This window comes from Macaca mulatta, chromosome 19 (assembly GCF_049350105.2).
Source record: "Macaca mulatta isolate MMU2019108-1 chromosome 19, T2T-MMU8v2.0, whole genome shotgun sequence".
In the NCBI taxonomy this organism is placed as follows: domain Eukaryota; kingdom Metazoa; phylum Chordata; class Mammalia; order Primates; family Cercopithecidae; genus Macaca; species Macaca mulatta.
The window spans coordinates 20,998,317-21,022,057 of NC_133424.1; the positions used below are offsets into that span (position 1 = coordinate 20,998,317).

Genomic DNA, 23,741 nt, shown 5'->3' on the forward strand with positions numbered 1-23,741 from the left:
ACCAGCTATCCACTTTTACTAAATATGAGAATTTATATGGAACATAAACCCTACAAATATAAAGAATGTGACAAAGAGGGAGTTCTCAACCCTTATTACACATAATTCATATTGGACAGAAACCTTAAAGAATGTAGCCCCTGAAGAATGTGGCAAAGCCTATAACAAGTTTTCAATCAATTTTTTTTTTTTTTTTTGAGATGAAGTTTCATGCTTGTCACCCAAGCTGGAATACAATGCCACGATCTTGGCTCACTGCAACCTCCACCTCCTGAATTCAAGTCATTCTTCTGCCTCAGCTTTTCTAGTAGCTGAGATTACAAGTGCCTACCACCATGCCCAGCCAATTTTTATATTTTTAGTAGAGATGCAATATTACCATGTTTGCCTGGGTGGTATCGAACTCCTGACCTCAGGTGATCCACTCACTTTGGCCTCCTAAAGTGCTGGGATTACAGGCATGAACCATGATGCCTGGCCACCATTTCTGAATTCTTAAAAGAGACTTGGTAATAATTCATGCTGAAGAGGAACTCCACAAACCTAAAAAAAGTGACAGTGCTTTTACCAACCCCTCCAACTTCTCTATACGTAACAATAATTATTCTGGTGTGAAACCCCAGAAATATATAAAATGTGACAGAGCCTTTATATGGTGGCCACACTTGATTGTGGGTAAGATAACTCATACTGGCAAAACTCCTACAAGCGTGAAGAATGTGGCAAAACTTTTAATCAGTACTTACACCTTATTTCACAAGAAAGCTATTATCCTTGAGAAAAATTGTACAAATATAAGGAATATGGAAAACCCATTAACTCCTACTCATATCTTAACATAAAAAGGTTCCTTTTAATAAAAGCATTAAGACATTAAGAGTATAATTACTGTCAAAAAATATTTCAGAAAGTATAAGCCTTTAAACTGAAGAAATAAGAAGACTCCTTTCTTTTTTTTTTTTTTGAGACCGAGTCTGGCTCTGTCGCCCAGGCTGGAGTGCAGTGGCCGGATCTCAGCTCACTGCAAGCTCTGCCTCCCGGGTTTACACCATTCTCCTGCCTCAGCCTCCGGAGTAGCTGGGACTACAGGCGCCTGCCACCACACCCGGCTAGTTTTTTGTATTTTTTTAGTAGAGATGGGGTTTCACCGTGTTAGCCAGTATGGTCTCGATCTCCTGACCTTATGATCCACCTGTCTCGGCCTCCCAAAGTGCTGGGATTACAGGCTTGAGCCACCGTGCCCGGCCTGAAGACAACTATTACAACTATAAAGGGGGTTATAGCACATTTACTTATATCAGAGATCTTATTGCACACATTTTGTACTAGAGGAAAACCCTGAAGCAGTTGCTCAAGCTTTGTTCAACATCAGGAAATTTATATTGGAGATGAGTCCTGTAAATGTAATACGTTTAGAAACACTTTTTTTTTTTCCCAGAAACTACATCTTAGAAAACACCAGAGAGTTTATACTAAAATATAGTTTTGCAGATGCAGTAAATATAAAAACATTTAATTCAAAATAGAATGTATATAAATATCAGAGAATCTACAGTAATCTACTAAGGCACTGACACTTGAGTATAAAAACTAATCCACAACTACAGTTTTTAGATAAATGATTTGTATGTAACTTTAAAAAGAGATTTTTGGAAGCATTGTAATTACATTGAAAGTATACTTGTTTAAAATTTTTTGAAAACTGAATAGTGATGTAATACAGCTTTCAAATTATGCTGTTATTCCTATTTTGTTCACATGTGAAAGCAAGTGATCAATTATACATCAGAAATATTAGAGATATTTAAAAATTACTTGGACAGTATGACCTTTTCTATAAAAGAGTAAGGACATTAAAATGTAAGATGCATAATAAAAATATAAGTGGAGAGGTTCTTTGTAGTAAACCTCTATTAAGTAATGTATAAAGTAGATGTTCAGAGCAATACTTTTCTACATTATCGTGTCACAAAGAAATAGTTAAAAGTATGTTAAAATAGTATATTGTTTTACTAATTGTACTTTTATGTAATAAAATACAGTACATTTAAAAATTGTTAGGGCTGGGCTCGATGCCTGAAATCCCAGCACATTGGGAGGTCGAGGTGGGTGGATCACCTGAGGTGGTGAATTCGAGACCAGCCTGACCAACATGGAGAAACCCCGTCTCTATTAAAATTACAAAAAATTAGCCAGCCATGGTGGTGCATGCCTGTAATCCCAGCTACTCAGGAGGCTGAGGCAGGAGAATTGCTTTAACCAGGGAGATGGAGGTTGTGGTGAGCCGAGATCATGCCATTGCACTCCAGACTGGGCAACAAGAACAAAACTCTGTGCTCCCACCCCCGCAAAAAAAAAAAAAAATTGTGTGTGAAGTTAATTTTATTATTTTTTAACCATGTTAAGACTATTGTGCATTTAATGAAGCATTATCATGCCACTAACTTTAAACTATCCCACCTTACTCAAGGGTGCGGCTACAAGATGGTAGCAATATATGATTTGTTGTATAGTGGAATAACATCTCTAGTAATCACTTTGCCAGTGGCTTTAAACTGCAAATGAGTTAAAGAATATTGTTTCCAGGCCGGGCGCAGTGGCTCACGCCTGTAATCCCAGCACTTTGGGAGGCCGAGGCAGGTGGATCATCTGAGGTCGGGAGTTCGAGACCAGCCTGACCAACATGGAGAAACCCCGTCTCTACTAAAAATACAAAATTAGCTGAGCCTGGTGGCACATGCCTATAATCCCAGCTACTAGGGAGGCTGAGGCAGGAGAATTGCTTGAACCTGGGAGGCGGAGGTTGCGGTGAGCCGAGATCGTGCCATTGCACTCCAGCCTGGGCAACAAGAGTAAAACTCTGCCTCAAAAAAAAAAAAAAAAAAAAAAGAATATTGTTTCCACAGATTAAATTTTTACTCTTTTTTCTTATTGAAATTTGTTATTTATATTTGTGGTTATATAGTATGTGTACATATTTATGCCTTATATGGCATCTTTTGACTCAGGCCTACAATATGTAGTAATTACATTAGGGTAAATATGGTATCCATAACCTCTAGCATTTATCTTTTGTATTACCAACAGTGTAATTACATGCTTTTATTTATTTTAAAATGTAAAATTAAATTGTTACTACAGGTTTTTTTATGGTCACAATAATTATACAAAAATATAAATAAAATACGTCCACGTGCAATGGCTCACTCCTGTAATACCACCACTTTGGGAGGCCAAGGCAGGTGGAATGCTTGAGGCTAGGAGTTCAAGACCAGCCTGGCCAACATGGTGAAACCCTGTCTCTACTAAAAATACAAAAATTAGCCAGGCATGGTGGTGCAGGCCTGGAAGCTGAGGCAGGAGAACTGTTCAAACCTGGGAGGTGGAGGTTGCAGTGAGTCGAGGTCGCACCACTGCACTCCAGCATGGGTGACAGAGTGAGACTCCATCTCAAAAAAAAAAAAAAACAAAAACAAAACAAAAAAAACAGAAGAAGAAATAGAAACAAAGTCCATATATTTCTGAGTCCTGAAAATTTATTAATAAATTTGTTATATAGCTTTCTTTGAATGTGTGGTCTCTCTGCCTGCAAGCATATAGACTTTTAGTTTTAATTTACATAGAGTTAAATATACTCATATTACTCTGAAGATAAACCATAGGTGTATGAAAATTATGAAGTGAGTGTTTTTGTGTGAGTACAAGTTTGCACATATTTTCAGAAGATCAATTATTGCCACAAAACTAATTAGGTGACTAACAAAACTAAACACTTTGAAAATCCTGAAAGCAAATTTATACTTACTGCTTTGTATTCAATTTATTAATGTAAAATATTACACCTTATGATTTGGATTCTCCCTGGAATCTCCCTATTAAAGCACAGGCAACTTTGTCTCCAGAAACAACACTCTTGAGTACAACCCCTCTTCAAACAGAAAAAAAAAAAAAGAGTTTTAACACTTATTTTCATGAATATTCAACCAAAATTGAATAATTGGATATGTTTTTATTGTTCTATGTGTATGTGAATGTATAAAATGGTGCATACAGGAAAAATGAGCGAGAAAAACAGATGTTAGTTAAGATTTGTAGTGAATAAAACTGGAAAGTACTTAATTATTATATCCAGTTGATATCTTTGTTTATGTAGATAACAAAAGCAGCAGAAAGACTTTTTATTTTTTCAAGATGGAATCTTGCTCTGTCACCCAGGCTGAGTGCAGTGGTGTGATCTAGGTTTACTGCAACCTCCACCTCCTGGGTTCAAGCAATTCTCATGCCTCAGCCATTTTAGTATCTGAGATTACAGGTGTGTGTCACCACGCCTGACTAATTTTTGTATTTTTAGTAGAGACAGGATTTCATCATGTTGGCCAGACTGATCTCAAACTCCTGACCTCATGATCTACCTGCCTCAGCCTCCCACAGTGCTGGTATTACAGGCATGAGCCACTGTGACTGGCGAAAGACTATTTTAAAAGTTTATTTAGGTGGGTAGACAACGTTCTAAGATAATACCCTGGATTCCCAGTCTCTTGCACACCTGCTGTGTAATACTTTCCTCTTGAGTGTAGAAACGTGTGACTGTGCTGGGAAATCACTCATGAAATTAGGTTACTCATGTGTTGACTTTGTCTTTATCAAAATGGAGATTATCCTGATTGTGCTAAACTTAATCAGATGTGCTTTTAAGAGAAAGAGACACACCACAGAAAAACACCCCTGCTGGCCTAAAAGTAAGTGACTTCTTGGTGGAACATGTAAGCTGCTTATGGTGGCCACGTAACAGGAAACATGTTCGTATATTGTCTTCATCCTGCCTCCTACATGTTGGTTTCAGTAAGGAGCATAAGAGGATCTTATGGCAGAGGGTAAAAAAGGGACTGTCATTCATGTAAGAAATAATCACCTCTCATCTGGGATAGCTTAAGAGAAACAGGAGACCACAACAGGACCACATTAATGGGAGGAAAAGGGTAACCTGGGTAAAAGTGCTCACTGGCATTATGGAACAATATTTAGCAAGCTGTAGTGAATGATCAGCCTCTGGGATACTGCTAGTCTACCAACAATGCTGAACTTAATTCTATTTCTTTTTTTTTTTTTTTTTTTTTTTTTTGAGACGGAGTCTCGCTCTGTTGCCCAGGCTGGAGTGCAGTGGTGCGATCTCGGCTCACTGCAAGCTCCGCCTCCCGGGTTCACGCCATTCTCCTGCCTCAGCCTCCCGAGTAGCTGGGACTACAGGCGCCCACAACCGCGCCCGGCTAATTTTTTGTATTTTTAGTAGAGACGGGGTTTCACCGTGGTCTCGATCTCCTGACCTTGTGATCCGCCCGCCTCGGCTTCCCAAAGTGCTGGGATTACAGGCGTGAGCCACCGCGCCCGGCCTTAATTCTATTTCAATCAGCATGTCTGCACCATTCTGGTGACCCAGGTTTACACTATTCATTACAGAAATACCGTGAAGACCAGTGGGTAATGTCCTGGAATTGAACTTACTTCAAAAAGCATACTTAATTGTTTTCACATTTGAAAAACCTTAAAAACGATGAATTTATAATTAACATAGAGTATTCTACTATACTGTAATACAAGATTAAACTGTAAACACCTTAATACGAATTTTTTTGAATGCATGATTAGTTATGTAGAGAGTTTCTTTCAGAGTCACAGGACCAAAGTAACAACTAGAGAAAACATTTGAAATGGGATAAAATTGGCCGGGCGCGGTGGCTCAAGCCTGTAATCCCAGCACTTTGGGAGGCCGAGACGGGCGGATCACGAGGTCAGGAGATCGAGACCATCCTGGCTAACACGGTGAAACCCCGTCTCTACTAAAAAATTACAAAAAAACTAGCCGGGCGCGGTGGCGGGCGCCTGTAGTCCCAACTACTCGGGAGGCTGAGGCAGGAGAATGGCGTGAACCCGGGAGGCGGAGCTTGCAGTGAGCTGAGATCCGGCCACTGCACTCCAGCCTGGGCGGCAGAGTGAGACTCCGTCTCACAAAAAAAAAAAAAAAAAAAAAAAAAAAAAAAAAAAAAAAGAAATGGGATAAAATTAACCAAAACCACATCTTTTCAATGGCTTGGTGTAATTGCCATACTTCTGGAAATGGCCAGATGACTAACAAGAAACAGAAAGATTTTGGCTTTTCTCAGTGATTGTTTTTGACCTTTTGAAATAAGAAATCCTGGCTAAACTATTTTTTTTTTTTTTTTTTTTTTTTTGAGACGGAGTCTCGCTCTGTCACCCAGGCTGGAGTGCAGTGGCCGGATCTCAGCTCACTGCAAGCTCCGCCTCCCGGGTTCACGCCATTCTCCTGCCTCAGCCTCCCGAGTAGCTGGGACTACAGGCGCCCGCCACCGCGCCCGGCTAGTTTTTTTTGTATTTCTTAATAGAGACGGGGTTTCACCGTGTTAGCCAGGATGGTCTCGATCTCCTGACCTCGTGATCCGCCCGTCTCGGCCTCCCAAAGTGCTGGGATTACAGGCTTGAGCCACCGCGCCCGGCCGGCTAAACTATTTAAAGGGAATATTTTATAGGTGGCTTCCCAGGGTTTCCAAGTAAATGAAGGATGGATTCTCTGTAACCCAGGCTGCAGTGCAATGGTGTGTTCTCAGCTCACTGCTAACCCTGCCTCCCTGGTTCAAGCGATGAGTATCCGGGATAACAGGCACCCACCATTATGCCTGGATAATTTTTGTATCTTTGGTAGAGATGGGATTTTACCATGTTACCCAGGCTAATCTTGAACTGCTGACCTCAGAGTGCTTGGATTAAAGGCTTGAACCACTGTGCCCAGCTGGAAGAATTTTGATAGGCAGAAAATGCACCTCATATACACACATTGCTCTACTCTGATTTACTTCAACACTGAAAAATTGAAGGTTGTAAATGTAGTCTCAATTTAGAGTGAATTAACAAAAGATTTGTTTTTCAAACAAGCATATCTATAAAATTAATGGGTAACAGATTCCATTAGCTGATAAAAAATAGTATGACTAAATTTAGTAAGTATCTAGCTATGCAAATAGCAGTCCAATTAAGTTAAGACCCTAATAGGTGCATGTGGAAAGCATTGATGTGCAGTGTGGTGGCCCTCCACTCAGCATTTTCTTCTGCCTCTTTACAGAGATACCAATTCTTTCTGAGTTACTCAGGGTCCATACTGCTGTTAGAAATGCTTGTTCTCTGGAGCCATAAAGAAATGGCACTTGAACATAAATTTAATTTTCTTAGCAAGGCCATTTTTACTTTTTTCAGAAACGGTACACTCGCCAGCAGTTTTGCCACAAGAATACACCGAAAAAAGGAGACAGGGTCATTTATAACCTGATGCATCCTTTCTACTGATGCGTCCGGTTTTCATTGGCTGAAACAGGACTTCACATTCTGTATTTCTCCCGATTGTTTAGCAACTTAGAACTCTTTTTAAAAAGCAAAGGCAGAGGAGAACAAAGGAAGGAGGAAGTAACTTGTGGAATGCTGAGAAAGGTAAAAGCACCTTCAAATAAGGAAGAGTAACATGCTATGACCTAATGCTTGCTTGGACCAGTATAAGCATGCCAGGGCAAATATTTAGGCTAAATTGTGGGGGCTAAGAACATAAAGTACATTGATTTATTTTTATTTTTATTTTTTAAGTCTTTTTAAAATTTCTTATTTATTTTTTATTTTACTTTAAGTTCTAGGGTACATGTGCACAATGTGCAGGTTTGTTACATATGTACACATGTGCCATGCTGGTGTGCTGCACCCACTAACTCGTCATTTACATTAGGTATATCTCCTAATGCTATCCCTCCCCCGTCCCCCAACCCATGACAGGCCCCGGTGTGTGATGTTACCCACCCTGTGTCCAAATGTTCTCATTGTTCAATCCCCAACTATGAGTGAGAACATGCAGTGTTTGGTTTTCTGTTCTTGCAATAGTTTTGCTGAGAATGACGGTTTCCAGCTGCATCCTACAAAGGACATGAACTTGTCCTTTTCTATGGCTGCATAGTATTCCATGGTGTATATGTGCCACATTTTCTTAATCCAGTCTGTCATTGATGGACATTTGGGTTGGTTCCAAGTCTTTGCTGTTGTGAATAGTGCCACAATAAATATACGTGTGCATGTGTTTCTATAGCAGCATGATTTATAATTCTTTGGGTATATACCCAGTAATGGATGGCTGGGTCAAATGGTATTTCTAGTTCAAGATCCTTGAGGAATTGCCACACTGTTTTCCACAATGGTTGAACTAGTTTACAGTCCCACCAACAGTGTAAAAGTGTTCCTATTTCTCCACATCCTCTCCAGCACCTGTTGTTTCCTGACTTTTTAATGATTGCCACTCTAACTGGTGTGAGATGGTATCTCGTTGTGGTTCTGATTTGCATTTCTCTGATGGTGAGTGATGATGAGCATTTTTTCATGTGTCTGTTGGCTGCATAAATGTCTTCTTTTAAGAAGTGTCTGTTCATATCCTTTGCCCACTTTTTGATGGGGTTGTTTGATTTTTTCTTGTAAATTTGTTTGAGTTCTTCATAGGTTCTGGATATTAGCCCTCTGTCAGATAAGTAGATTGCAAAAATTTTCTCCCATTCTATAGGTTGCCTGTTCACTCTGATGGTAGTTTCTTTTGCTGTTCAGAAGCTCTTTAGTTTAATTAGATCCCATTTGTCAATTTTGGCTTTTGTTGCCATTGCTTTTGGTGTTTTAGACATGAAGTCCTTGCCCATGCCTATGCCCTGAATGACATTTCCTAGGTTTTCTTCTAGGGTTTTTATGGTTTTAGGTCTAACATTTAAATCTCTAATCCATCTTGAATTAATTTGCATATAAGGTGTAAGGAAGGGATCCAGTTTCAGCTTTCTATGTATGGCTAGCCAGTTTTCCCAATACCATTTATTAAATAGGGAATCCTTTCCCCATTTCTTGTTTTTTTCAAGTTTGTCAAAGATCAGATGGTTGTAGATTTGTGGTATTATTTCTGAGGGCTCTGTTCTGTTCCATTGGTCTATATCTCTGTTTTGGTACCAGTACCATGCTGTTTTGGTTACTGTAGCCTTGTAGTATAGTTTGAAGTCAGGTAACGTGATACCTCCAGCTTTGTTCTTCTGGCTTGGGATTGTCTTGGCAGTGTGGGCTCTTTTTTGGTTCCATATGAACTTTAAAGTAGTTTTTTCCAATTCTGTGAAGAAAGTCATTGGTAACTTGATGGGGATGGCATTGAATCTGTAAATTACCTTGGGCAATATGGCCATTTTCATGATATTGAATCTTCTTATCCATGAGCATGGTATGTTCTTCCATTTGTTTGTGTCCTCTTGTATTTCAATGAGCAGTGGTTCGTAGTTCTCCTTGAAGAGGTCCTTCACATCCTTTGTAAGTTGGATTCCTAGGTATTTTATTCTCTTTGAAGCAATTGTGAATGGGAGTTCATTCATGATTTGGCTCTCTGTTTGTCTGTTATTGGTGTATAAGAATGCTCTGATTTTTGCACATTGATTTTATATCCTGAGACTTTGCTGAAGTTGCTTATCAGCTTAAGGAGATTTTGGGCTGAGACAAGAGGGTTTTCTAAATATACAATCATGTCATCTGCAAACAGGGACAATTTGACTTCCTCATTTCCTAATTGAGTACCTTTTATTTCTTTCTCCTGCCTTGTTGCCCTGGCCAGAACTTCCAACACTATGTTGAATAGGAGTGGTGAGAGAGGACATACGTGTCTTGTGCCAGTTTTCAAAGGGAATGCTTCTGGTTTTTGCCCATTCAGTATGATATTGGCTGTGGGTTTGTCATAAGTAGCTCTTATTATTTTGAGATACTTTCCATCAATACGGAATTTATTGAGTTTTTAGCATGAAGGCTGTTAAATTTTGTCAAAGACATTTTCTGCATCTATTGAGATAATCATGTGGTTTTTGTCTTTGGTTCTGCTTATGTGCTGGATTACATTTATTGATTTGCGTATGTTGAACCAGGCTTGCATCCCAGGGATGAAGCCCACTTGATCATGGTGGATAAGCTTTTTGATGTGCTGCTGGATTTGGTTTGCCAGTATTTTATTGAGGATTTTTGCATCGATGTCCATCAGGGATATTGGTCTAAAATTCTCTTTTTTTGTTGTATCTCTGTCAGGCTTTGGTATCAGGATGATGTTGGCCTCATAAAATGAGTTAGGGAGGATTCCCTCTTTTTCTATTGATTGGAATAGTTTCAGAAGGAATAGTACCAACTCTGCCTTGTACCTCTGGTAGAATTCGGCTGTGAATCCGTCTGGACCTGGACTTTTTTTGGTTGGTAGACTATTAATTATTGCTTCAATTTCAGAGCCTGTTATTGGTCTGTTCAAGGATTCAACTTTTTCTTGGTTTAGTCTTGGGATAGTGTATGTGTCCAGGAATTTATCCATTTCTTCTAAGTTTTCTAGTTTATTTACATAGAGGTGTTTATAGTATTCTCTGATGGTAGTTTGTATTTCTGTGGGGTCCGTGATGATATCCCCTTTATCATTTTTTATTGCGTCTATTTGATTCTTCTCTCTTGTCTTCTTTATTTGTCTTGCTAGCGGTATATCAATTTTGTTGATCTTTTCGAAAAGAGCTCCTGGATTCATTTGATTTTTTGAAGGGTTTTTTGTATCTCTATCTCCTTCAGTTCTGCTCTCATCTTAGTTATTTCTTGCCTCTGCTAGTTTTTGAATGTGTTTGCTCTTGCTTCTCTAGTTCTTTTAATTGTGATGTTAAGGTGTCAATTTTAGATCTTTCCTGCTTTCTCTTGCGGGCATTTAGTGCTATAAATTTCCCTCTACATGCGGCTTTAAATGTGTCCCAGAGATTCTGGTATGTTGTGTCTTTGTTCTCATTGGTTTCAAAGAACATCTTTATTTCTGCCTTCATTTCATTATGTACCCAGCAGTCATTCAGGAGCAGGTTGTTCAGTTTCCATGTAGTTGAGTGGTTTTGATTGAGTTTCTTAATCCTGAGTTCTAATTTGATTGCACTGTGGTCTGAGAGACAGTTTGTTATAATTTCTGTTCTTTTACATTTGCTGAGGAGTGCTTTACTTCCAACTGTGTGGTCAATTTTGGAATAAGTGTGATGTGGTGCTGAGAAGAATGTATATTCTGTTGATTTGGGGTGGAGAGTTCTGTAAATGTCTATTAGGTCTGCTTGGTGCAGAGCTGAGTTCAATTCCTGGATATCCTTGTTAACTTTCTGTCTCGTTGATCTGTCTAATGTTGACAGTGGGGTGTCAAAGTCTCCCATTATTAACAGTGGGGTGTTAAAGTCTCCCATTATTATTGTGTGGGAGTCTAAGTCTTTTTGTAGGTCCCTAGGGACTTGCTTTATGAATCTGGATGCTCCTGTATTCAGTGCATATCTATTTAAGTTAGTTAGCTCTTCTTATTGAATTAATCCCTTACCCATTATGTAATGGCCTTCTTTGTCTCTTTTGATCTTTGTTGGTTTAAAGTCTGTTTTATCAGAGACTAGGATTGCAACCCCTGCCTTTTTTTTGTTTTCCATTTGCTTGGTAGATCTTCCTCCATCCCTTGATTTTGAGCCTATGTGTGTCTCTGCACATGAGATGCGTCTCCTGAATACAGCACACTGATGGGTCTTGACTCTTTTTCCAGTTTGCCAGTCTGTGTCTTTCAATTGGAGCATTTAGCCCATTTATATTTAAGGTTAATATTGTTATGTGTGAGCTTGATCCTGTCATTATGATGTTAGCTGGTCATTTTGCTTGTTAGTTGATGCAGTTTCTTCCTAGCATCGATGGTCTTAACATTTTGGCGTATTTTTGCAGTGGTTGGTACCGGTTGTTCCTTTCCATGTTTAGTGCTTCCTTCAGGAGCTCTTGTAGGGCAGGCCTGGTGGTGACAAAATCTCTCAGCATTTGCTTGTCTGTAAAGGATTTTATTTCTCCTTCATTTATGACACTTAGTTTGGCTGGATATGAAATTCTGGATTGAAAATTCTTTTCTTTAAGAATGTTGAGTATTGGTCCCCACTCTCTTCTGGCTTGTAGTGTTTCTGCTGAGAGATCCGCTGGTAGTCTGATGGGCTTCCCTTTGTGGGTAACCCGACCTTTCTCTCTGGCTGCCCTTAACATTTTTTCCTTCATTTCAACTTTGGTGAATCTGATAATTACGTGTTTTGGAGTTGCTCTTCTCAAGGAGTATCTTTGTGGTGTTCTCTGTATTTCCTGAATTTGAATGTTGGCCTGCCTTGCTAGATTGGGGAATTCTGGATAATATCCTGAAGAGTGTTTTCCAACTTGGTTCCATTCTCCCCATCACTTTCAGGTACACCAATCAGATGTAGATTTGGTCTTTTCACATAATCCCATGTTTCTTGGAGGCTTTGTTCATTTCTGTTTACTCTTTTTTTCTCTGAACTTCTCACTTCATTTCATTCATTTGATCTTCAATCACTGATACCCTTTCTTCCAGTTGATCGAATCAGTTACTGAAGCTTGTGCATTTGTCACATAGTTCTTGTGCCATGGTTTTCAGCTCTATCAGGTCATTTAAGGACTTCTCTATATTGGTTATTCTAGTTAGCCATTCATCTAATCTTTTCTCAAGGTTTTTAGCTTCTTTGCGATGGGTTCGAACTTCCTCCTTTATCTCGGAGAAGTTTGGTCATCTGAAGCCTTCCTCCCTCAAGTCGTCAAAGTCATTCTCCATCCAGCTTTGTTCCAGTGCTGTTGAGGAGCTGCATTCTGTTGGAGGGGGAGAGGAGCTCTGATTTTTAGAGTTTTTAGCTTTTCTGCTCTGTTTTTTCTCATCTTTGTGGTTTTATCTACCTTTGGTCTTTAATGATGGTGACGTACAGATGGGGTTTTGGTGTGGATGTCCTTTCTGCTCATTAGTTTTCCTTCTAGCAGTCAGGACCCTCAGCTGCAGGTCTATTGGAGTTTGCTGGAGGTCCACTCGAGACCTTGTGTGCCTGGGTATCAGCAGAGGAGGCTGCAGAAGTGTGAATATTGCTGAACAGTAAATGTTGTTGCCTGATCATTCCTCTGGAAGCTTTGTCTTAAGAGGGGCACCTGGCTGTGTGAGGTGTCAGTCTGCCCCTACTGGGGTGTGCCTCCCAGTTAGGCTACTTGGGGTTCAGGGACCCACTTGAGGAGGCAGTCAGTCCATTCTCAGATCTCAAACTCCATGCTGGGAGAACCACTACTCTCTTCAAAGCTGTCAGACAGGGACATTTAAATCTGCAGAGGTTTCTGCTGCCTTTTGTTTGGCTATGCCCTGTTCCCAGAGGTGGAGTCTACAGAAGCAGGTAGGCCTCCTTGAGCTGTGGTGGGCTCCACCCAGTTTGAGCTTCCCAGCGCTTTGTTTACCTCCTCAAGCCTCAGCAATGGCGGGTGGCCCTCCCCCAGCCTCGCTGCCACTGTGCAGTTAAATCTCAGGCTGCTGTGCTAGCAATGAGGGAGGCCCCATGTGCGTGTGACCCTCCGAGCCAGGCGTGGGATATAATCTACTGGTGTGCCATTTGCTAAGACCCCTGGAAAAGTGTAGTATTAGGGTGGGAGTGACCCAATTTTCCAGATGCTGTGTGTCACGGTTTCCCTTGGCTAGGAAAGGGAATTCCCTTCCCCCTTGCACTTCCTGTGTGAAGTGATGCCTTGCCCTGCTTTGGCTCTCACTTGGTGGGCTGTACCCGCTGTCCCGCACCCACTGTCTGACATGCCCCAGTGAGATGAACCCAGTACCTCAGTTGGAAATGCAGAAATCACCTGTCTTCTGTGTTGCTCATGCTGGGAGGTGTAGCCTGGAGCTGTTCTTATTCGGCCATCTTGGAATGACCTCTGTTTTTTTTTTTCATTATGGCTAGCAGATATTTAGGAATGTTAGCACAGGACTTTGAATAAACTTTGCTTCTAAGAGAAGTTACTATTCCTAATTAGATGGGGAGGAAACTCTTTGAAGAGGAACCTCTGCTTTACTTTTTACCCTGGGAACTGAGAATGCTGTGTTCAGAGTGATTGCTGAAAACATGGCTAATACACATCTTCCGTATGATAATAAAATGTCATAAATATTACTCTGCCTCAGAAAAGCTTTTACTAAAAGATTATCTATAGTAACCAATTTGAGTTCATGGAAAATTTCAATATTCCAGATAATTCAGACAGTTAAATGTCAATAAAATCTCAAAACATTTGAATAAGATAAAGTCTTCTTAGTGAAGAATTTTGTATTACTGGTAAATTTGGAAAAAAAAAATAGAAAACCAGGATGACTGCAGTGGCTCATGCCTGTAATCTCTGCACATTGGGAGGCTGAGGCAGGTGGATCACCTGTGGTCTGGAGTCCAAAACCAGCCTGGCTAACATGGTGAGACCCCATCTCTACTAAAAGTACAAAAAATTAGCCAGGCATGGTGGCAGGCACCTGTGATCCCAGCTACTGGGGAGGCTGAGGTAGAAGAATTGCTGGAACCTTAGGGGCAGAGGTTACAGTGAGCCAAGATTGTGCCATTGCACTCCAGCCTGGGCAACAAGAGCAAAACTCTGTCTCAAAAAAATAAAAATAAAAAAATAAATAAAAACCAGTACCTCAAGCCAAATAACATCGTTTCACACATGAGTAGCAACCAAACAAGTGCTATTCATGATTACATAATCAGTTTTTTGTTTGTTTGTTTGTTTGAGTCTCATGTCACCCAGGCTGGAGTGCAGTGACGTGATCTTGGCTTACTGCAACCTCTAACTTTCAGGTTTAAGCAATTCTCCTGACTCAGCCTCCCTAGTAGCTGGGAGTACAGGCACCCAACACCACACCCAGCTAATTTTTTTTTTTTTTTTAGAGGAGTCTCAGTCTGTCACCTTGGCTGGAGTGCAGTGGCACAATCATGGCTCACTGCAACCTTGGCCTCTCAGGTCCCAGCAATTCTCCTGACAGCCTCTTGAGTAGCTGCGATTACAGACACCTGCCACCACACCTGGCTAATTTTTTGTATTTTTGGTAGAGACCAGATTTCACTATGTTGCCCAGGCTGGTCTCAAACTGCTGACCTCAAGCAATCCACTGCCCTCTGCCTCCCAAACTTCTGGGATTATAGGCATGAACGATTGTGCTCCTCAATTTTTGTATTTCTAGTAGAGGTGGGGTTTCACTATATTGGTCAGGCTGGCCTTGAACTCCTGACCTTGTGATCCACCCACTTCAGCCTCTCACAGTGCTGGCAATACAGGAGTGAACCACCATGCTCGACCTGATCATTGTTAAAGTAGCAGTAGCACCATGTGCTTTCCTAGGACTTGCTGGCCTGTTTTTCACTGATACAAAGTGAAGAAGGCATTGAAATATTGCTGAGAAGTGGCTGTCCTGCCAGAAAATTGCTCTTCTCAGCTGTACCCACACTGACTAATAGTGAGTGGAAGTGAAGTGGATAAAAGGCAAATGTGTCTTCTCTGTATCTTTTTTCATCCATTGGCTAAAGAACAGGAGAATGCAGAAAATAAAAAATAATAATAATCCCTGAAAGGTCATGAAGAAACTCTCTTGACCAGACAAAAAACGTCATAGGGAATTTTTTGTTTGTTTGTTTCATTATTGTACTGTCTGCTTCTATGATTTTAAATTTTTTGTTTACACTTTACATAGAAATAGGATTATGTGGGTCGGACACAATGGCTCATGCCTGTAATCCCAACACTTTGAGAGGCCGAGGTGGGTGGATCACTTGAGGTCAGGAGTTTGAGACTAGCCTGGCCAACATGGGGAAACCCCATCTCTACTGAAAATATAAAACTTTGCTGGATGTGGTGGCATGTGCCCCTAGTCCCAGGTACTGAGGAAGCTGAGGCAAGAGGATCACTTGAACCTGGGAGGTGGAGGTTGCAGTGAGTGGAGATGGTGCCACTGCACTCCAACTTGGGTGACAAGAGCAAAACTCTATCTCAAAAAAAAAAAAAAAAAATTAGGATTATGTTTTCCGCTTTTTTCTGTGTTGACTTATTTTACTTAGCATAATATCTTTCAGGTTCATGAATGTTGTTGCAAATAACAAGACTATCTTATTTTTAAGGGCTGAATAGCATTTCATTGTGTACATATTTTATTTTTCCATTCACCTATTGATGGACATTTAGGTTGATTTCATACATTAGTTATTGTGATAATGCACTTCCTTCCTTCTATTTTGTTTTTGTTTTTGTTTTGTTTTGTTTTGTTTTGTTTGAGACAGAGTCTCATTCTGTCGCCCATGCTGGAGTGCAGTGGCGTGATCTCTGCTCACTGAAAACTTTGCCTCCCTGGTTCAAGTAATTCTCATGCCTAAGCCTCCTGAGTAGCTGAGATTTCAGGTGTGCGTCACCACACCAGGCTAATTTTTGTAATTTTAGTAGAGGTAGGCTTTCACCATGTTCACCAGGCTGCCTTTTATTTGTTTGTATATTTCTTTCTCCCTTTCCTTTATTTCCAGAAGTATTTTAATTTTAATATATAAATTATGACTGTTAAAAACCTTCATTTCTCTGTCTTTGCATACTATTATGGCTGATTAAAAAATAAGTTTTTTGAAATTTCCTGTATAAAGTTTATTACTTCATTATTAACATAACTTGAGACAATATAGAAATGAAAATCAACATTTGTTAGTAAAATGGAAGTTATCTAGCTACTGGTAGTCATTTAGTCTCTCATTCAACATGAATGCTACATCTTGGTGTCATCCCTCCCAGTTGTATGAAAGAGGCTACTGATCAAATTGGTCAGAATAAAGTTTTGCGAAGTTTAACATATTTGTTCTGAAAATTAAGCTGATCTATTACCAGAAAAGTAGATTTTTTGATGTGTATAATTTTACTCTATTTAAATTCTTCAGAAAAATAAAACAGACAATATTTATGTAAAAGATTTTTGGAAATTAAAAATGTTTAAGAAACATTTATAGAAACTAAAAGTAAAAATAATTTTAGATTCTTAGAGAGCATCTTTAAAATACTTCAAGTTATCATCCTCTGATGGTATATATATATATATTTTTTTTTTCTTTTTTTTTTTTAGACAGAGTTTCACTCTTGCTCAGGTTGGAGTGCAATGGCCCAATCTCGGCTCATTGCAACCTCCACCTTCTGGGTTCAAGTGATTCTCCTGCCTCAGCCTCCCCAGTACCTGGGATTACAGGTGCCCACCACCACACCTGGATAATTTTTGTATTTTTTTACTATAAATGGGATTTCACCATGTTGGCCACACTGGTCTCGAGCTCCTGACATCAAGTGATCCCCCTGCCTCAGCCTCCCAAAGTGCTGGGATTACAGGCATGAGCCACTGGCCCGGCCAAGTGTTAAACTTTTCTGAATAAATTATCTCAGCTCGATAATTTAAATCAACCAATTAGCTTACCTCAGGGGATTCCAAGCAGCCTATTAGCACACTCCAGGAGAATCCAATCAGCAAATTAGCCTATCCCAGCTGATTAGCCCAGGTAATTTCTAACAGCCAGCTAGCTTATTCCAGGTGATACTAATCAGTCAGTTAGCTCAGCTGATGTGAATCTTATATGCCAATTACTTTAGCACAGGTGATTTTAAACCACCAAGCCTCTCAGCCCAGGTGATTTCAATCATTGAATTAGCTCAGCCCAGGTGATTTCAATCAGCCAATTAATCAATCCAGGTGAATTTGATTAGCCAGTTAGTTCAGTACAGGTGATTCCAATCAACCAGTTATCTAAATAGCAGCTACCGATTCATTAAGGTATGCCCAAAATGGTAAATGTAAATAGCCCATGCACAGCAAGAAGAAATGCAGGGCCCTCTATGCTAACCTGGACAGTATGTACCACACAGCTTTACTGTCAGCTTATTTACTAGGCCTGAAACCTGAAGCTGAAGCTTTATGTTTACATAAACAACATTGTATGGCTATGTTTTATTCTGATATGCTATTGAGCAAAACAGAAGTCAATTAATTCTACATCTGCATTCTTAGTATAGGCTCTATATTTTAAAAAGTGGGAAAATATTGTCTGTATACATTAATATTTACATATACACATTCATATGTTTGTGTTTATCTACCATGTGTGTGCATATATTCATATATTTACCTGAGTATATATAAATATATATATATCTCTCTGAAGCTGTAACAAACTTTGTATTTATATTCAAACAGAATAAAGATGTTGAAAGTGAAAGTATTGATAGTTATTGCTACAAACAGTAACACAAAAGCTTCCATACATGTATAAAAATATTTTCCCTATAGAATACTATATCTAGAATAGTACAGAAATAGAGGAATGCTCTGATATACATTCTGCTGCACTCAGTATATTCAAAGGAAGCACTGGGCTTTGTTGTGCACTTCTGGAAGATGAAAATTTACTAAGGCCACTGGAGTTATTTACTCTATGTCAGGGTTGACTTTTCTTTTATTGTTGTACGTAGGGTCGAGATAATCCAGCCCCAGTCCAAAAGTTCTAACCTAAATATGAGAATACTTATTCTTCCTTTTTAGAACTTCCATCAAGACAAGAACTGTATGTATTTCCAAGAGTGTGTGATGTAAAATCACACTCCTGTCTTTTTGTCTTTGTGGCAGAAGTCGGGTACTTACGGTAACAAAAAAATTAGTCTAGGTCTCTTTTTAGAAGACAGATGTTGATGATGGAAGCAAATATGGTACATGGTAGTTGGCCACATTTCAAATGGGTGATAGTGAACAATCACTGAAGTGCCATAGGTGGCTCTTACTTACCGGTTAAAATCTTCTTTGTGAGGAAGGCTCAGCCCACTGATGTCAAGCATTTCTGGCAGTTCCTAGATAGATGAAAAGAACCTCAATGGGCTAGTTTAATGAGACCAGAATTAAAAACACCCAGATGCCAGGTTATTAAAGACACTTTTACATTTCTTTTAAAAAATATGATGTGGTGTGTGGCTTGGTTTGAATAAATCTTCAGAGCTCAGTAGCTGATTGAATTTACCTAACCTGTAGGGAAAGAAAATGGAAATAACCTCTGATCAAGTTTATTTTATAGGCTTCTTTCTGTACATACAGATATAAAATAGGTGGCTAGATAAATATATACACAGAAAATGAGTCACATGGGTATGTCTATGAAATGTTTATTTCTGCATATAACGTTAAAAAAAAAAAAAAGCCACAGAAATAAAGTAGGTGAGAGGACATCTCTGTATGCTACCCCTGAAGCCGAGATCAATTAAATAAGCAAATTAGCAGAAACCAGGTGATTGCAATCAGCCAATTTGCACAGCCCAGGTGATCCCAACCAGACATGTAGCTTAGCCCAGGTGGATCCAATCATCCAATTATCTAAATGGTGACTGTGGCTTTGTCAAGACAGGCACCAAATGGTGCATGAGAACAGAACATGTACAGACATGCAGGGCGCTGAGATACTGTCCTGGACAGATGTGTTACATGACTTTCCTTTCAGCTTATTTCTGTGGCTTTGCCCTTGAAGATAGAGCTTTGTTGATATTTACATAAACAACATTGTATAACTATGTTCCATTCTGACATGCTATTTAGCAAAAGAAGAAAAAAGTAATTCTACATCAGCATCTTTAGAGCATGCTAAAAGATTAAAAATGTCTCTTGGGGAACATGTTTTGTATATACAAATATTTAGATAGAAATATTTATATAATTCTCCATGTGAGCGTTGGTCTTGCTATGTATATTTATCTCTAGATGTGTCAATCTTTGTATTGATATGAAAGGCTGTGAATAGTAAGTTAAAAAGTAACTTCTGGCCGGACACTGTGGCTCACACCTGAAAGCCCAGCACTTTGAAAGGCTGAGGTGGGTGGATCACCTGAATTCAGGAGTTCAAGAACAGCCTGGCCAACATGGTGAAACCTTATCTCTACTAAAAAATACAAAAAAATTATCCAGACTTGGTGGGAGGCATCTGTAATCCCAGCTACTTGGGATACTGAGGCAGGAGAATTGTTGAACCTGGGATGCAGAGGTTGCAGTGAGCCAAGATTTCACCACTATCCTCTATCCTAATCAATAGAGCAAGATTCAATCTCAAAAAAAAAAAAAAAATGGTACATAAAACCGTTAAAGTACTTTTATAGAATATGTAACTCTGCATAAATCTGTTAATAGATACACCATATAAAATAATTTTAATATCAATAACAAAAATATAGAAGCATAGTTTTGTATTCAGTTGAAGTTATGAGAATTATATTGCTTTAACTTTAAGATGGTTGTAATCTCCAGCTATCAAGATGATTACAAAGATAATTTTATAGAAAGTATGCAAAAGGAAATCAAAAACAATCAAAGCATGCCAGTACAAAATTAAATTAAATTTAAGAAAGTAAAAAAGGAATTGAGAAAAATATACTACTAAAAACACATAAAACAAGAACAGTATAACTGGCAATAACAACTTCATTTCTTTAAGCAATCATTTTGAATATAACTTAATTAAACTGCTTAATAAAATGAAATGTAATCTTAGGACTTTGTAAGGCCAAGGTAGGCTGATCAGTTGACCCCAGGAATTCAAGAACAGAATGGGCAATATGGCAAAACTCTGTCTCAACAAAGAATACAAAGAAGGTAGCTGGGTGTGATGGCACATACTTGTAATCCAGCTACTTGAGAGGCTGAAATGAGAGGATCATCTGAGTTTGGGAGGTTCGGGCAGCAAATCATCCTGGTTGACAGACTAAGACCCTATCTCCAAAATACACAAGGCTGGGTGTGGTGGCTCATGCCTGTAATCCCAGCACTTTAAGATGCTGAGGCAGGCCAACCACCTGAGGTCAGGAGTTCAAGAGCAGCCTGGCCATTATGATGAAACCTGGCCTCTACTAAAAATAGAAAAAAATTAGCCAGGCATGGTGGCAGGTGCCTGTAATCCCAGGTACCAGGGAGGCTGAGGCAGGAAAATTGCTTGAACCTGGGAGGCAGAGGTTGCAGTGAGCTGAGATTGCACCATTGCACTCCAGTCTGGGCAGCAAAAGCAAAACTCCATTTGGAAAAAGAAAAGAATATATAAATAAATACAGTTATATGAAGAAAAAAATAGAATGCCTGATTGGTTTTTTTATAAAGCAAACAATATGCTCCCTACAAGAGACTCATTTCAGCATTGAGGTTAAAAGTAATATAACAAAAAAAGTATATTCCATGAAAATACTGCCACAATTGAGAAAGGTGGTCATAATTATATTAGATATAATATGCTTTAAGTATGGCCATGAGACAATGACTGATATTATATTATGATAAAGTGAGTTGATTTAGCAGGAATCTATAACAATAATATTTATCTATCTGCATATGTGTATATAACATCAGGACTTTAAAATATATGAAGCAAATATTGCCAAAAGTGAAGCAAGACATACATAGCAACATAATAATTGCAGACATCAAGACCCCATTTGCAGTAATAAAGAGAAAATTCAGATAAAAAATAAGAAACAGAAAACTAAGACATTATAGACTTTATTAACTATTTTGCATATAGAGGAATACTTGAGAGTGCATAATTTATAAAGAAAAAAGGTTTATTTGGCTCACAGTTTGTCAGACTGTATAAGTGTGTGCCAGCATCTGCTTCTGGTGAGGATTTCAGGAAACTTAAAATCATGGTGGAAGGTAAAGAGTAACCACACATACTATATGAGAAGAGACAGAGCAGGTGTAAGGTGAAGGAGCTGAGTTCTTTTAATGAACCAGTTATCATTTGAATTAATAGAGTGTAAACTTTTTGGTTACCAAGGGGTTGTACCAAGCCATTCATGAGAAATTTGCCCCCATGACACGAACATGTCCCACCAGGTCCCATATCCAACACTGAGGATTTATATTGCAGCTCGATGTTTGGACAACAGGGACATCCAAACCATATTATAGACCAACTAGGCTTCACAGACACAAAAAAAAACTCTCCAGTGAAAACCAAGATAATACACAATATTCCTATTTGCATCTGGTGTATTCTGTTAGGACACATAGCAAGTTTTATTAAATTTAAAAATACTGACTGTGTGCAGTGGCTCTTGCCTATAATCCTAACACTTTGGGAGACCAAGGTAAGAGGATCCATTGGTGCAAAATGTTTGAGACCAGCCTGGACAACATTGTGAGATCCTAACACTACAAACAAGCAAACAATTAGCCAGACATGGTAGTGCATATCTGTAGTCTTAGCTACTCAGAAAACTGAGTTGAAAGGATCACTTGAGCCCATGAGGCTGAAGCTACAGTGAGCCAAAATTATGCCACTGCACTGCAGCCTGGGATGCAAGATCTTGTCTCAAAACAACAACAAATACGTTAAGAAGATTAAAATTATACACTGTGTGTTTTCTAACAAAAATTCAATGAAACTAGGAATTAAAAGCAAAAGTCAAACTGGCAACTTCAAAACTATGTGAATATGAAGCACATTCTTCAACACATTCTTGCTGTGGTGTCAAAAAAATGTCATTTTTCAAAGATGTCAATACAACCTACCATTAAAAGCTACAGAACATAAACAGTGTGATACTGACACAAAGATTAACAGATGAAAGAACAAAATAGAGAGCTCAGAAATGAGCCCTTCTGTATATGATCAAACGATCTTCCACAAGGTTGCCATGAGCACAAAATAGAGAAAAATAATCTTTTCAAAAAATGATGTTGAAAACCGAATATCAAAACTGATAAAATAAAGTTGGATTATTTCCTTGAATAAAAAAAAAATATATATATATATATATATATATATATTTTTTTTTTTGAGACGGAGTCTCGCTCTGTCGCCCAGGTTGGAGTGCAGTGGCCGGATCTCAGCTCACTGCAAGCTCCACCTCCCAGGTTTACGCCATTCTCCTGCCTCAGCCTCCTGAGTAGCTGGGACTACAGGCGCCTGCCACCTCGCCCGGCTAGTTTTTTGTATTTTTAGTAGAGACGGGGTTTCACCGTGTTAGCCAGGATGGTCTCGATCTCCTGACCTTGTGATCCGCCCGTCTTGGCCTCCCAAAGTGCTGGGATTACAGGCTTGAGCCACCGCGCCCGGCCAAAAATATATTTTAAATAAAATACTTAGACATAAAAGACTAGAAAATCTTTTAGAAAAACTACAGGAAAAAGACATGACATTGGTCTTGGCATCATTTTCTTAGATACAAAATGAAATGCATGAGCAGCACATGAAATAACAGAAAACTTTAACTACACTAGACTTCAAAATTTCTGCATATCAAAAAAAAAAATTCAAGAGTAACAACGTCCCTTAGAAAATGGATGAAAACATTTGCAAATTACTTGTGAAATAAGTTAATATTCAAAATATACAAACAACTCTAAAAACTAAACAATAAAGTTGAATAACTTGATTTAGATATGGACAAACAAAATTTTCATTTAAAAAGTACACAGATGTGAAAAAGCATTTGAAAAGACACAAAAAATTACTAACTTGTAAAGAAATGAAACATAATAATTAAAAAAACACTGACAAACAAAATCACCTCGCACCCATCAGAATGGCCACTATCTATTTTTTAAAAACAGCAAATCTGTTGATGATGCAATAAAAATGAAACCAATGTTAAATGTTGGTGGAAAACAAGGATGCAACCATTATTTTAAAAAGTTATAAATGTTCCTCATTTATAAATCCATATCCAAAATATGTAACAAAGGCCAGGCACAGTGGCTCAAACCCATAATCCTAGCAATTTGGGAGGCCAAGGGGGCAGATCACCTGAGGTCAGGAGTTTGAGACCAA

At 39.0% G+C, this 23,741-nt stretch overlaps 2 protein-coding genes across 2 annotated transcripts in view; one reads left to right on the top strand and one right to left on the bottom strand.

Annotated features, from left to right (window-relative positions):
• LOC100429350 (uncharacterized) overlaps positions 1–6,000 on the top strand; it is a 278,342-nt gene extending 272,342 nt beyond the window's left edge. The window contains 1 exon segment of the mRNA XM_077978589.1: positions 5,738–6,000. Within this exon segment, the coding sequence (XP_077834715.1) occupies positions 5,738–5,841 (104 nt within the window). The 3' untranslated portion in view covers positions 5,842–6,000.
• The window catches only part of LOC693803 (uncharacterized), a 529,045-nt gene that overhangs the window by 81,576 nt on the left and 423,728 nt on the right, over positions 1–23,741 (bottom strand).